We start from the raw sequence: 16,794 nt of genomic DNA, 5'->3' as shown, positions 1-16,794 counted from the left end.
CATTGTTGTTAGAAGAACAGCTCAAATATTGAATGTGAAGACATGTAGTACAATTCCTGGTGTGATCTTCTTAAAAGTGGAAGGATCATAACACAGGTCTAAGGTATTTTTTCCCCTGACTTTCTGTTGGTAAGGTTTTGACTCTTTCACATCAGTGCACGGCTGATTCAAGCCATGCATTTAGGGGTAAAAAGGTACCTAAGGTAATGTAAACATACAGCATTTTTTTATTTAGCAATTAAAAGCATGGGTCTAAAACTACAAGTAACTTCATGGAATAAATTATAGCCTACTTGCAGTGTTAGCTGCAAGCAGTTTTACGCCACATGTATTTATTTGAAAACTCAATTAGCCTATAGTTACTTTTTAGATTGTATCATTGCCAAAGATAAAAACTAAAAGTTTACATCTGTAGCCTAGCTGTGAGATGGTCTGCGTTAGCTGCTGATACTTCAGCACTTTGGTTAGAAAGGCTTCTTCACACACACACACACACACACACAAACACACACACACACTGACACACACACACACACACACACACACACACGAACACGAAGCAGTAAAACATCGCATTTATCAACTTTTCGCTGCGCGCCTCACAAGGCTATTGGATTTATTTGTGCTTCGTCTTTGCACAATGCACGTATAGGCATACATTGTGTAGAGCTGTGTGTGTGTGTGTGTGTGTGTGTGTGTGTGTGTGTGTGTGTGTGTGTGTGTGCGTGCGTGCGTGGGCTGACGGCATTGCGTCCTCTCTCCACTGTCTTTCTGTGAGTCCCCGATTTCGGAGCTGCAAAATGCAAGAAATAACGCACTTTATGTGCAAACTCCTCGGTGTGCCTTGGATATGAGCGCCTTGGAATTGGAGCGCAATGGAAATGACTAAATGAGCATGCTCAGGGTCGAGTGGTCTTCCCCTTTTGCCGAGAAGGCTTCACTTTCTGGGGCGATTGGTCTTGGCGACTCGCCTCGGAAAGTAAAGCCTTCTCGGCAAAAGGGGAAGGTCACTCGCCAAAGGTGAAGTCCACTCGCCGAGGCGAGAAGTCCGGTATTCGTTGTTAGTGCATTAAAATTACCCATCCACTTACATGGGAAGTATTTTTCTCTCAGAAACCATCAGCGCTACAGTTACAAGACTTGGAGGGGAGGTTCATACTAATTATTAAAATGAATGTAATAAATAATTACATTAGTCTCCTGGTGGCGCTATAACAGCCCCCCTTACATTTCGCCTTATAACTCTTGAACCGTAGGTCGTAAAATTTGACGCATGACGCATCTCCCGTCAGGATAGATTTTCCGCCATTTTGACTTTTCTTCAAAACACACTTTTTGCTCTTCCACCTACAGCTTCTGTGCAAATCTCACCAAAAACGGTACACATGATCTCTGGCCCTATCCGATTAAAACACCACAAGCAGAATTTTATATAGTTTTATATAGTCCGTATCGTTCAGCTGTAATCAGTGTCCAAAGTTAGTGGGAGGGGCCTGACACAAATCACCAACGGAATCCAATCCACTCCAAATTTCATTCACATGTTGAGGGTGATAAATCCGCTATGTTTGCCATAGCGGAGTCTTCCCTCCGAATCAGTAATGTGATCTATTACATCGCATTACCCACACTGTACATCATTATTTGGTGTTCATATATTCAGAACCGTAAGGTCTAGTCAGTATAATTACATCAGGACATCTGGACAGTGTCAGTAGATGCAGCCTCAGTGACATGGAGCCTTACTGTCTCCCTTCATAGATCCACAGGTGAACCTGGGAGCATGTTGTATTGAATATTGTATATAAATTGTATTGAGATATGGATATGAATTTGGCATTTGTTAGTGGATATCAACTGTGTAGCATTTAGTGCCAACGTAAGTGACCAAAAAGTACCAGGACTCCTTTTTTTTTGTATACATATATTTTATTATCTTACATAATTAATACATGAAAGAAAAGAGCTATGGGGAACATAGACTATGATACTTAAACAAACATAAATACATATCATTCATATCATCATGCATGTATTCTTGCTGTCGGGCAGAAACCTTGTATTTCTATCTATTTTAGCTTGAAAGTTAAAGTATAGTAAAGACAGCAAGCGTTTGTAACTAAATTGGATCCACAGGAACACCATTTATTTTTCTTTCCTTCTCCTATTTCCTAACAAGTAACAATTTAAAGGTTTCCACCTGACAGGGACAATATATAAAACAGACAAATAGAAAGAGATGCAAGATGGAAATCCAGGCCTCTTCGTCTCTTCCACTGCTGTCACATAGAGGGCCCAACTCCGGTTCCTGCTGAACTGAGCCAGTGCTTGTTTTATATCAAACTGTTATCAGCTCAGTAGGCACAGGAGGTTGAGCCCAGAATACCAGTACTGTCTTGCTCTCACCACAAGGGGAAGCATGCAGTCAGCGGCTGCCCACAATGGCATTAGAACAAATCCACAGAGGGGTGCCCAGAGCGCAGCCATTACTGGGGTGTACCATAGCTCAGCTGATTAGCTAGGTGTAGCTAATCAGTTTAATGGTACACCCCAGTAATGGCTGCACCCAGGGCACCCCTCTGTGGATTTGTCTATAGATGCTGATGTGAGTCTCCCACTGTGCTCTTCAGTATATAGTACCACCATTCTCTTACGCTATAGTTTCCATTTATTCAGGTACAAAACAGCATGTAAATATGAAGATAGGACAGGAAATACATACTGTATTATCACGTTCAAAGGAAACAAAATGCATAAAGTACTTAACACAGAGCAAGTCACCATTTTTCTCACGCACGCACGCACGCACAGTGCATGCGTGTGCACACACACACACACACACACACAGTGGCACACACGCACACTCGCTCCGTAATGCCTAATTTATGCTTTGTCGTAAGACGGTATATCACATGCCAAAAGTAGCCAATCTGCATGCTCACAATGAGCTTGTAAAATGAACAACAAATGTGTATTTACTATTTACCTGTTCGGTTAGGTCCATTATGTAATATATGATTAGGGTTTTTGCTTGCTAAATTACTGAAATGCGAACGTTTAGTTTAACTCATAGGTAGGTTTATCTGCACTGCAGTGTGTCGGTCGGTGACTCGGGTCGAGCATAGCACGAGCAGTTCTCGAGGTTGTACCGGCGTTGTTACATCGATAATGTTCCCACCCTTGCTGGTCGTTACTCTTTATGGTTCTGCGCAACCTCGCGTCACCCAGCCGCAGTAGTAGTACTTGTGGACACTTAAAGCCTCCTGTTACTTAATATTCACCATAAATTATCCAAATCCAATACCAATAATAAACTTTCCCATTTTATGCTCCTCAGATCATAGAACTAAGAAAAATTAAAAACTGAAACACTTTACATAATGCATGCCTATTGCCTTTGCCTGATGTTTGTCAGTTATGGGATGCCATTGTACACAATACATTTGAGAGTTACTCTCAAATCATAGTCTCAAATCTACAGGCCATTTGAAATTGTCATCTCTCAATTTTTAAACAGGTGCCATCTACCTACAGCCCACCTACTACAAAACCGTATCCATAATATAGTACACACGATTCAGCTGGTTCTATAGTATGGAGTCTGTGCCATCACTGCCATGACAGACACATCGGCCAAGCTGCAGATCACTAGTAGCCCATGTAAGTAAGCCCATACAGGGCAGGGGCCCATCTCCTGTTTCTGTAGCATGAGGCAGCTTAATAAACAGAATTAGTTTGGTGTGACCATACCCTACCAAGTTCACAATCAAATCGGCAGTGAGGGACAAAGTAGTCAACCCCAGTCCAATATTTACACAAGTACACTTTTCCTACACATCAGTTGCCATGTCAAGTGGTCAAATGTGTGCAGTTTCATAGCATATCAAGCAAGACTCATTAGAATTAATACAACACTTTAACCAATCTGTAAAATGACAGCCTCATCCTTAGATTAGGGGAAATGAGCCCATAGGCAACTAGGAGCTACTGTACCAGCATCTTGGCAAAATATCTTTAGGAATCATTTCACAGACATGGGAAGACTCCAAAGATAAAGACAAAATTACCCAAGTAGTATGACAAATTACTTTATTACAAAACACATTTAAAACCTCAACAGAACAAAACACATTTAAAACCTCAACAGAACAACTCCAGTTCTCCAGGGCTGCTCAGCGGCGGCGGGAGCCTGATGCTTTCGGCAGACGTGACACTCGCTCCTCCTCCACAGCAGCCTGCAGAGCCTCCACAGCAGCTACATGGTGACAGAGGAAAACACAATTATAAATCATAATCGTACCTTGATCAACTTTACTACAGCATCAAAAGTAGCAGATCTGCAAGCTCGAAACGCAGCACAGACGTGTTGCGTGCCGATCTACTACTTTGCCATGTTTTTACAATTTAATCTTGAAACTGTTGACACATTAGGGGTGCGTTCGGAAATAACGCACCGGAGTGCACTCGCCTATTAGTTTGCATTGCACAGTGCGCCATTTCTGAACGTGCCCCAGGTTTCCACCCGACAGACACATGTCAGTTTGCTAAAAAATAAAGACTAAACACAAAAAGGTCAAGGCTGAAGGCACAGAAAAATTCAAAGACGAGAAACGATAGCATTCAGTTGATCTTCATGTTGATATGGTGTGATAAAGTTGCTACACCTTCAGTCATGTTGTTGGGCAGAAACTAGACTAGTTTAAGACCTAAACTAAAGCCACTGAGTGTTGCGTTACACAAGGCCTTACTAAATGGCCAAACATGTTACCTTCAGGACAAGGTATAAAAAATAAAATAAACTGTTCCAAGGAGCCAATATAGGTCACAAGCTCTACTTTTTATAAGGCCAACTGACAAAAACAAGCTTATTGAAATGACACGATCACAATGCTATACATACTTTGCTACTTTTGCATGTTCTATGACCAGGCATCAATTCCCCCTCCACCCCAATAAAACAGAAGTTGAAATATGGATACAAGGTTTCCAGACAGCAACGATATGCCCTCACTAGCCTATTCATTAAAATGGCAGTCACCATGGCTTGCTTATGCAATGCTTTTGGTCACAGTCAAGAAGTATCATGACACTCAATCTAAAGAGTAATAAATAACTCCAACCTTGCAGACTGCTGGAATATTCGTGCACACGTCTCGAGTAGTCCAGCAGATCAGGGAGGGCAACCGCCACGTCATATGAGATGTGCTTCATTGGTTCAAGAACCTCACTGGCTCTCTGAGACACTTCACTTAATCTCTGGAAAACAATCAAATCAAGATGCAATTTTATGAACCATATGCATCACTCTCCTGGACATATAACGATTGATAACACTGGCAAAAATTGCGTTACGAGAATTGGTAATGGAAAAGAGGGGGCAAAGTATACCCAGGTCACCTAACATAAGTATATAGAATTTAAGTGGCCAAATTCCAATAACGCAGCTATGACTTGAAGCGTCAAACACCAAGCCAGAAACTGTCTCAAAAAGTAACAAGGACATGTTATTAGTCAAGGGAAATTCTACCTCTATCTCGCCCTGGACCTTGTCCTCTAGCTCAGTCACCAGGGCGTAGGGGTCAGATTGGATCGAGTCCTGCAGAGGAAAATAATCAATGTCAGAGACTAGTATGACTTAATATTTCAGTCAGGATATTTGGGAGCCGTGTCCAATCTGACCTCCTCCTCCTCTTCCTCCGATGAGCTGCTGTCTAAGGGTTTTGCTGCCTTGGCGGGTCGCGGGGTCTTGGGACCGTTCAACTCCTTCACCCTAATAGAAATGACAAGAAAACCCAATCAAGAGGTGAATTGTATCTGTATGCATGGCCATTCTGTGTATATGCATGGTAAGGGTCAGGTGTAACGATACATGGTTGATGACAATTTAAAATCCACAGTAACAAAGAAATTAAATCTGTGTGAAACGTGTGGATAGTGCAGTTTTCTTTTAACCCATTTAGCTCCCGGATTCAAAGGTACCAGGCACCAGGTCTAAATGGGTTAAGGGAAACATTATGGATATACATAAGTAAACAGTGGTTCTCTGGCATACATGGACATTGTATTTGAAGTAACTAACATATGGACCAACCCACACCTTGACATGAACAAATACACATTTATCGATAGACAAGTGTAGCGATATTGAAAAGTAACCTTTTCTTAAAATGTTTAAATACAATGCACACGTACTTAGTATTTTGATCAATAATTGATTTATTTGCATTGCAAAATGATTTGATACAAAGTTAAACGATATTTACAATCACATTTGTTGATTGAGAGAATTCTTCAGTGTAAATACCATTTTCTAATTTTACAGAGTCGATTCTATACACTGTACAGAGTAGATTCTATACACAGTAAATACTAAGTGGTAAGTGGAAGAAATGATCTGGAGAATAGTTAACATTATAGAGTTTGCGGTGTACCAATTTCCAGTCGCACTCCGAGTGGACAGAAACTCAAGGTCCAGGGACCCTCAGGGTTTCTAGAAAGGTTCCAAACAGGTCCAGAACCAACTCTGTTAAGTGTACAAATGGGGACCACAGGTGTAGTTTCATGACATAAATGTCTACCTGTCCGCATAGCGCAGCGTATTCATGGTGTAGTCACATGAAGCCATGCCTGGAGCGCACAGTGCGATCTGGCGAGAAGGAAGAAAGGTGCATGTACGTTAATATTCATGGTTAACCAACTGAGCACCAGTCATTTGCATGGTTTTAAAGCATTTTTCATCCGACAGGTCTTTTTACTCTTCTTCAATCTGTTGGCAGCAAAAATACTCAAATACCAGTGTATATGTAATTTTGTAGGTTGTGGGCACTTCCAAGTAGAGAAGTCCTAGGCCAACAGAATTGCTAGCCTATGGTGCTTTATAGTAACCTGACGCTGCCAGATCCAAAAAGCTTGCTACACAAATTTGTTTCACAGCTTATTTGGATCTGGGATCGCGGAAGCAAATTCGATGACGGGGCTGTTCCTTTTTTTCAAGATACATGGTAGATGATTGGATGGGAGCGTCTGTCTATCACCGTGTGGGCGTGCAAACACAACCAATCATATCGACGTGTCTATATACCGTCACATCCGCATCCCGCCTTTAGCTCACGCCGATTGGTTCGGTACGAAGCAGATCTGACTCTGTGCTCAACTCCGTCAGAGATCCCAGATGAGTGTTGTGTTGGGGAATATGTTTCCGCAATACCGCCCTCATCTGGCAGCGTCAGGTTAGCTTTATAGAGCCTATACAAAACTTCTAGTCAGGAGACCGGAGTAATTTCTAGCATACATTTTATTGCCGATACTAATCGACAGTCATTTGCAAAAACAAAGTGGCCCAGATTCCTTTTTGTCTGCGTATAATACAAATAAGTCTGTTTTTGCAAATGGATTTCCAATTTCTATAAACAACAAAGTAGGAACTAACAAAGTGACCGATTAATTTTTTTCCGAGTAAACTGCAGTATGAGAAATGGTGCATCAGTCATGACTTTTGCACAATTATTTATTTAACACTTGTCACATGTTGTAGTCGTGCATGTTATTACTGAAGGAAGGTTGCCTTTTGATTGATATGCACCTAAATATTTAAAACGCATTGCTTTTATTAAATGTATTTATTCCGAAACACGCTGGATGCCAGTAGGCATTTTAATGGTTCCATGTTTGTATACATACCATGCAGGTCCTGGACTTCTCACCGATGAAGGAGTCTCTGAGTACCTTGGTCAAGGTGCTCATTCTGAACGGCACATGGTCCCCGTTCCTCCCCAAGGAGCGAATGCATTCCTGTGGGAGTGAGAGAAACACTTTATTCATTAAAAGCCCAGACTACAAATTACTGGAGAAACATTTTGAAGTGCATTTTAGAATTCAGTCCATTTTGCAGCTCATGGATTTGTGTAATATCCAATCACTGCCTCTAGATGTCACTAAAGGACCTCTGAGATGTCAGCTTAGATGTCAATAAAGGACCTGAGATATGTCAGCTTAGATGTCACTAAAGGACCTCTGACATATGTCAGCTTTAACTCAGCATCTAAAACAGTAAGGTGGCAAGAAAGAACTTCTGGGAACTCAGAGTGCATTTGGGAACTCAGAGTGCATTTGGGAACTCAGAGTGCATTTTTGATGCCATACCTTCGTACCGAAGTAAAATAGGGTTGGCTAGTTAGATTATAAATAACATTCATGTTAACTAAAGCAGATTAATAGAGTAGAAGTAAAATATTCATATCATTTCCAGCATTCAAACTCTGTAACAAAGCAGCAGATCTACACACTTGCAATGTGGTTTAGATGCTTGTGTGATGTTGTAGTCGAGCGTTTAAATAAAATGTTAAAATATAGAGATAAGGTTTCTGCCCTTTCCTTCCCCACTGCGACTTCAGAGACAGTGTGCAGCCAGTCTTAATACCATAGACATAAAAGGTAGACGCCCCTTTCCGGCTCTGGAGCGCATGTGCTCAAGGGAGGGCAAAACTTTCCCAAGATTCCTTGCGAAGCATGAGCATGCGTCACAGAGCGCATGTTCGGGTCTGATAAGGCCAGGAAAAAATGCACTGTGATTGGATAGAATGTGTGGTAGTGTGACGCAACGTGCCTTCCACACTACCGTGTACTTCCTGCCCCAGTGTAAATTCTTCCGCCCCTCCTTCAAAACACATCGCTCCAACGAACTGCAGCGGCCAATGAGGCATAATTATTTTTATATCTATGGTTAATACCTTCAGGGCCAGCAGGCTGCGGTTGATCTCATTGGTTTCCACCATTGTGGCACGGTCGTTGCTGCTGACGTCCGAGCCCCGCTCGTTCCCAGCCAGGTCGATCAGAGAGAACTTTCCGTGCAAGGTCCTGGCGCGGTTGTTGCATCGCAGGACAATCTGGAGGATGGCGTGGGAGCGGGACGAGTTGGCATTCGCAGACGTCTGGCCAGACGTCCTATAGGAGTGACAGAAGAGAACAGTCAGTAGAACAGAGAGTGTGTCGGCTTAGCTTTAAACCATTATTTTTGTAACTTTAGTGGTTGAGAAATGGCTATTTTGGAGAAGAAAAAATAATAAAATGTGCTAATATTCTGGGGGGAAAAGAATAATCACAGTGAATATTGTTAACTCAAATATTTGCTTCTGGGGTGACTGGAACAACATATTTTCAGATGGGGGTCTGCAGATAATTCTGTTGGTCCTTGACATGAAAAGGTTTGAGCATCAGTGCACCACCTATCCGGTCAGGATTTGAAAGACATTTTGTAGAATCTGGTCTCAGGTCTTCATGGGTTAAAAATGGAAGTAGATTGGCTTGTAGATCTGCCATTTTTGAAAACGAAGACTTCACAAACATTGGTGACATTGTTCAGCATTAATATACTGTACCTGCAAGCACTGCCAACTTCTATGATCGTGATGACGTCCTCCGCTGCAGAGACACCCACTTCCTGCAGGCCGACCACCTGAACCTGCTGCCGATCATCCTCCAGAACACGCAGTTGGGTCTTGTCGTTCAATAAATCATAGACCTGAAATGACAAAACACTTTGTCATGTTGGTTCATTTGGTCCACACAGCCCACCAATGGCTTTGTTGAATGCTTTATTCCGATTGGTCAATTGGTGAATTCAGCGGTCTGTTATTTCTGATAACATACTCTAATACAGACCGATGCCTAATCAAACCCTCGGAGCACCAGCTGCGCCCTGCTGATTTACTGCCGTTTCCAACATGACAGCCATGTAAATGCACACAATGTCATTTGCAGCTAAACATTGCTCTCAAAAATGTCTGAAAATATTCGAGCGAGAAATAGACGAAGCAGTAGCGAAAATAGATTGCATTTGATCAACTCACTTCCTCGTTTTCCGACAGGGCTCCAGCCCTGCAGCTGGGCAGGGAGTTCCAGCCAGATATTAACGCTTAGCCACTTCAATCTGCTATGTCATTATAGACACTATTCAAGTGTTTTTAATACAACTTTTCTAAAAACAGATAACTGTACAAGCCAAGGGGTATCGACTATTTTCCCCCCTCCACACAAGTCCATAATGATGTAGGACTTCAGGACCATTCCAGCCATGTTCCATCCCTCTTTATAATTAGGGGTGCACGATTATGAAAGATATGATCCAATCTTGATTTGCAGGGTCATATCTGCCGATATTATACAGAGGAACACAATGGAAACAAACCTAGGCCCTAGGGGGCTTGGCCCAAAGACTATCCGTTTTCACAACTGAATGAATTTTTACTTAGATTTTACATCAAATTTGGTTAGGCTTTTGTTCTAGACTAGAGATACTAGAAACCAGATACGAAGATTCGGTTGAAAATGTAAGTTATCGCTACACATTTGGGTACAACAGCACATGTTTATTAGATTCATACCTTGCCATTGTAGATCTCAAAGAAGGAGACGTATGGACAGAGAGCCAAGTGGGCATACCTCCGGCTGGTAATTAGGCTGAACACATCGTGGGCTGTGTAAGGGACGAAAAAAAATTGCAAGTTGACCCATTTCTGCCCCATATAGCAGATCTATAAGCTCACAGCGCAATGTGAACGGTCAGCGATCTTCAGCTAAGATAATCAGATTTTCAGTGAAGCTAGGGAACCCCGTAATATACAGGATTAAGTGGTTTAACTAGCCTAGTGGGGGGGGTCACATGAATGAAAGCAATAATAAAATCTAATTACTGAAAGATGTTGCTAGGTCCAAGTCCTAGTGTGATTGGTTTGTGAATTAGAAAAGTTTCATAAACAATTAGCATAATTATGTTTTGTTAGCCTGCCATAGCCAACCAGTTTAAGAAATCGGAGATTGAGGCTTTAACCTTTGCTTACATATCTGAGCTCAATAGGATTTTCTGGAACATTAACGTTGCATTTATTGCAAGTTTTAATCCAAAATAATTAATACCAGCAATGAGCCATCTACAAGCATACAATGTGTGGTGCCGCAATGCATTTTATGCTTGCCTGAGACCTTTAATCCATGAGGTAGCCATTTTTAAGACATAGTTTTTGGTATGGAAATTGTATGAGTATGGCTTACCTGCCAAGGCATAGATGCCTTTAGTGCTGTTCTGGCGCTTCCCAGAGAAGTCACCTCCCATGGTCTGGAAATAAGTAAAGTGCCATACCATAAGCACATGGTACATTTTAACTACTGCATTAGTAGGCTCAAAGATTCAACCCATAGTGCATAAAATGTGGATCATGTGCTCTCCGGCACTATGAACAGACTGCACACTTACATGGGTCTTTCCACTGCCCGTTTGTCCATACGCAAAGCAAGTTGCCATGGCACCATCAAAGATCGACTGGACCAGGGGTTTGGCTGTGAACCTATGGGGGGGGGGGGGGGGGGGATAATTAATCCTGTCCTTTTAACCACTTCTGCTGAATGTTGGCCCAGAACAGGGATGCCATGTTTCCAGTGGTTAATTGCAATCTAAAAACCAATGACGTGTAGGGAAATGGGTCCTACAAAGTCACAATACCAGAGCATAGAGATGGGAACTGCTAAGATCTAAAGGCCTCGTCTGGTGTTCTAAACAGTGGCATTTCAAACTGAGAGGTAATTCAGACCAATGAAAGTTATCTGCAACATTCTGCTCAAAAACATATGCCGTCATATGGAGCATGAGTTGGTCTTTTGTTTAAAAATAAATAATTTGGACCCGTCCGTGGCTGTATAGCACGTTGGGGTTTGAGAAGCACTGGAGTAAAGAAATAGGCCACATGATTACCTGTAGACCATGTCATTGGTGGCGTTCTCATCGAAGGAGTAATCAAAGTGAAACTCCTGATTCTCCAGGTACTTTGTGAGGTCCACCTTGGTCTTGGGTTCGTGGACCAGCACAGTTCCATTGCCGGGCACAAACACTACATCAATCTCCCTTCGAGCCAGTTCTGGGAACATGACAGATCAGGGAAAATAAATAAAGCCGTCTACTAAATGTAATTCCATGTCAAACTGATTACAGGTTTTGATAACACGTTTCTTCTTTAAACATTGTTGAATGGACCGCTTACCTTTATTGTTAAACGGCCGCTTGCGGATGCACACGCATAACTTTTGATCTTCTACCTGTACAAAGAAATAAAGATCAGAATTGAGAAACTGAGATCAGCGATAAGCCATCAAATATGTGCCAAGCTGACATACTAGGTCGTACTGTAGTTAGGGCTACAAAATAATCCATTACAATTCAGGTTATGTTTTTCTCTTCTTTTAGACCCAGTCACGCAGTCGCACACCTGAGTTCCATGTGAGCAGCAAACCGGATCATATCATCACAATATTCAATACAGTTAATGCACGCTTCCCAATATCTTGCAGCCCTAATAAGTACAGCTCCCATTAGTGATTCTGGGTGAATGCTACAATCACCCATATACACGTTACAAAATAATAAAGTTAACATCTTACTTCGCATGCACCATTTACTTCATCCATAGGTTTGGGAGGGTTCATGTCCAGGGTCTCTCTGAACTCCTCGATCATTTCATAAAACCTCTGGTGGGGCCGGGACTGGAAGACCTCTCCAAACTGCAGGAAACAAATGGGAATTAAACCAAAGGACAAATGGAGTCTACCAGCACGCCTCAGCCTAAATCTGCCAGTCCAGTGAGTGACAATAGCAGGGACAACAGTTGCAGAAGGCATAGACACTGGACCAGCTACTTTCACCTGCAACTACTGTGGTTAAATAAAAATATACAAAACAGTTGACTGCAACCATGTCTACATAATATACAAACTAACTTCCATAATTGTTTGCCTTTGCATACGCCTGTAAGGCCATTATGGCTAGGGCAAGTGCATGAACATAGTTGACGTAATTATTTATTTTGCTACTGAATGGCTGGACAATGGAAATTAAGAGTTTACAATACATAGTACGCAGTCGCACAGTACACACATAATTTATTTATGATGTATCTATCTTCTCTATTATTAAGGTTATTGTAGTGGTCAATTTGAATTGGGGTGGGGAGGGGGTCATGAGACATGCCGAAGCATTTCCGGGGGTCCCCGGGACAAAACGTTGAGAACCCCTGCCTTAGACGAATAACTGGATTCCCTTGACACAATTACTAGGCAATTTGTCTCACCTTCCCCCTCTTCATTTGAGCATCAGGGGGCTTCGCAACACCAGACATCCTTTTATTGGGCTTGATTTTATCCTTTGGAGCCATGGATGGTCTTGGGCCTGTATACAGAATATGCAACATTACGGTCAGTAAAAGAAAACAAAAAACAAGTCTAGTCCTTTGCTAAGAAACATTTTCTTGTAACACATGGTTCATTGTCAGTTGTAGTTCAGCTAGTTGACAGAGAATATGATTCCACCACCCAATCCTGACCTTTGACCATGTTGTTTACAATGTCCTGGGCCTCGTCGTTCTCCTTTGCCTCCTCGCGGGGACGATTATAGCCACCGGCATCCTTCCTCACCTTTTTGGTGGCCACTAAGGAGAGAGAGATAAGAGTCAGTTATAAATATACAGATGCATGCAAGTTAGTCTTATGTAGCCAGATCAGGGGCTGAAGTGAATACCAACCAGTTCCAGTTGAGGGGAGGGCAGAGTTTAGAGGAGTTGGCTCTACGAATGTGGGTTGAAGTGGAGCCACAAACATGCACGTTTGCCTTGTCGAAGCCCTGGGAACTAAAGAAGTGAAATGTAAGTCAAACAGCAACCCGAGTTGTGATAGTAATGATTGAACTTTACTTTTACACAATGTGGAAAAGGAGATTATTTCAAAGTAAACTAAAGCATGCACTTGGGGAGAGAAACAAAGACTTGGGGTTTCTGAGCCACACAGCAAAAGCAGTTTGCAAAAGACAACTGCAAAGGTGCTGGAACAGCAGTCTACAGTAAGTGTCAGAGCAACATCACAGATTTAACAGTCTGGTTAAATCGGCAGGGCTGCCCTTAAAGACTGACATGCACCCCCACCGAAAAGTGAAAGGCTATGCTCAGCAGGTATTAAAATCATCTACAAGACTGAAACGAAAAGCATATTAAATCCCATTTGGTGATTATTACTTTATCAATTGAATGCAGCATTTCATGGGGTTGCCTATAAGGGAACATGCATAAAGTCATTGCATAGTCAGATGTGATTAACTGTTTTCACATTAAATTTAAAACATCTAAACAAAATGTATTAAAATTAGCTTATGGCCAACTCTGGCTAATTTACATTTGCAAAATGACATGTTGATTAATGTGCATTGTCCTTGTTAAATAATTTAAAAATCTACACATGTCCCATGTGATGGTACAATACACTCCTTTCCTAATAGGCTTGCATAAAACCATTAAATTACGATTTCATTTCACCCCCTTAACCTGTAACAATTAAACTGTTCAGATATGATCATCAGCTACACAATGACTTTACAGGCAATATAATCCCAAAACACCCGTTCATGACCTTATGGAGAATAAGTGATTGTGATTATCAGCTTTACAAAGAGAAACATGTATAGCATGCCAACCTGTCTGTTCAGCCACAACGGCTGCTGGAACAGTGGCTTTCGTTTTAAAAAAGAAAGAAATTGTTGGGAGAAAACAGTCAATATATACAAATGCCAAAATGGATGTGAATCAGAAGTGTAGTGAAAACCAATTTACATACCAGTTGGAGGAGCAGGAATTCTGGACGAGCGCAGGCGGCTAAGGTATTTCTGCAAATGGAAAGAAAAGAGACAGGTGTACAGTTATCATGACAGACATGACACTGAGCTCATGCAACAAGCCATATCACTCATGGACAACTTCATCCATATAGTGGTCCTCATTAATGCTCATGATAAGTTTCTACTCTGCGTTTCATAGGAGCGATTTACCAGACCACCATTAGGCAGTTTTTTCCCGCAGCAAACAATTTCAATGTTTTAGATTAAGTACAATGGATTCCATTACAGCATGCCAACTTTCCAGTAATAGAAAGCATGGAGTTCCTATTAGATTCGATTATGTCACTGGTAAGCAGGTTTTTTACGTGTCTAGTCCTCCGAGACACAAAATGATTATGAACATTAGCAAGGCCCAATTATAATGAAGCTCACACCCATGCATGCAGTTTCATCTCCGGTTACAGACTCACTATGTGGATATTCCAAAAGGGGGAGAACAAAACAAAAAGTACATCAGTACAAACAAGGCTAGGGGAAATCTCCACTCTCCAGTGCAGGCCACCAATCGGTTTCACTTTAAGGGAAAAGCCAAATAAGCTTGATTGCATGGAAACCTTGTTCACACTTGCCTTGTCCATGCATGGAGCCTCTTTCACAACCAAAGAGGTGAGGTGAAGCAGCAGCTCCTTGTTGTGGGCGTTCAGGTCTTCAAAATCCACCTGTACACCACAGATGAACATGGGTAGAGGTTAGGCAGGGTTTCTGTGAAACATTTGTCAACCAAGGGTGAATACTTGTTGACCTGGCCGACTTAACAAATCCATAAACACCAGCTTTGACACTTGCCTCCTTCCTTTTGATTGCATTCCTCTCTGTCCACTCAACCATAACCGCACCTTTGGCTTCGTCCACGGACTTCACCACTGAAGAATGAACTCGGCCTAGTTGCATATAGATTCATGAAATGGGTATGAACATACATTTCATACATTTGTTTTAAAGAAAATGTATCAGAGAACTGGATCGCTCACTACAACATAGGGTTATCATGGCAATGATATTACAGTAGACCCAAAATCAGGGATATGTTCTTTAATGTCATGTCATATTCAATCATTGTTGGCCATGTCTTCAGTCCTTTTGTCCCTGGCTTATGCAAGTCTGTCATATACCCAAAGCCCTTTCAATAAACTCATACAAATCATGCCCCTATTAAAAATACACAGCTCAACCAGGGCATACTTGGACCATTACTAAAAAAATGTCTGAATTATGCTCTTACAATTTATATGCACACAGAAATAGTCATACAGCAAGTAAGCTCTGGCTAAGATACAAGTGCATTTTTAATAGGGGCAGTGGTTTGCATGTATATTAATTGAACTTGCTCTGGTCCATAGCCTACAGTTGAAGTTCTCCTACGCGACCCCAATTGAATTGTTGATTGAGATAATCAGCTTCAGGTGTGAGACGTACTTGGGAAAGGGCTGAATACAAATAGCCGCTACAGAGGAAGGCATCGCTGAAACATTTGCTGAGTGAACAGTTGAAGTCAAGTTGAAAATAGGATAAATACTTATCCCATTTTAAAAAACTTTCCCACAATTACACAAAAAGACTAGTTAGCATTAACTGCAATGATTATGGGAATATAGAGCAAAGAAATGACATGGACTGACCATCGCTCCTGCTTATGTTCACAGCCTGGCCGAGCAGACTCCCAATAATATGTGCCTCCATTTCTTCGAGGTAAGTGGTTATGCCTGCGCCGAAAACACTGTAAAGTAACAAACAGTCGTTAGCCGAACATGACTTTTTGCGAAATTTCAATTAACACTTTAGCCATTTAGCAGGGCCTTTATCCCGATCGACTTATCGGAATAAGCATGAACTCCTGCCAAAGTTCTCCACGTCGCAGTGGAGTGCCGAGAGAACAAAATCTAGTGGTGCCTCGAATAAACTATACACCGCAGGCAAAATATTGCATTTGTCTAAACAACTGGCCATCTAAATAACATTAACATTTGGTCAAGAAATAACAACAGCATTGGATTACCGTACTTACCACTAAAAAGAAGACTAATCGAGCGAACGCAGAGTATTTTATTTTGCAACAAAAACACTGATTGAGAACGGCTGATGATTGG

General features: G+C 41.8%; 1 protein-coding gene across 2 annotated transcripts; it reads right to left on the bottom strand.

Moving 5' to 3' along the window:
* Positions 1-4,117: 4,117 nt before the first annotated feature.
* On the bottom strand, positions 4,118-16,770 carry LOC308326341 (kinesin-like protein KIF2C). Of its 2 annotated transcripts, XM_080779147.1 has the most exons (23): positions 16,713-16,770; positions 16,327-16,424; positions 15,494-15,588; positions 15,277-15,366; positions 14,647-14,695; positions 14,507-14,542; positions 13,566-13,670; positions 13,368-13,472; positions 13,116-13,213; positions 12,430-12,549; positions 12,033-12,087; positions 11,747-11,909; positions 11,252-11,342; positions 11,050-11,113; positions 10,383-10,474; positions 9,378-9,520; positions 8,730-8,943; positions 7,681-7,791; positions 6,579-6,646; positions 5,680-5,770; positions 5,528-5,596; positions 5,121-5,256; positions 4,118-4,255 (listed from the first exon to the last, which is right to left on the bottom strand). In XM_080779147.1, exons 2-23 carry the CDS (start codon positions 16,385-16,387, stop codon positions 4,173-4,175), a joined length of 2,139 nt encoding a protein of 712 aa, XP_080635273.1. In that variant the 5' UTR covers positions 16,388-16,424; positions 16,713-16,770; the 3' UTR covers positions 4,118-4,172. The 2 variants fall into 2 exon arrangements, with proteins under 2 accessions (XP_080635273.1, XP_080635274.1); XM_080779148.1 differs by lacking the exon at positions 14,507-14,542.
* Positions 16,771-16,794: the final 24 nt, after the last annotated feature.

Source organism: Protomyctophum bolini, assembly GCF_963924005.1.
Source record: "Protomyctophum bolini genome assembly, chromosome: 12".
Taxonomy (NCBI): Eukaryota; Metazoa; Chordata; class Actinopteri; order Myctophiformes; family Myctophidae; genus Protomyctophum; species Protomyctophum bolini.
This window is presented reverse-complemented; position numbering and strand designations above follow the sequence as displayed.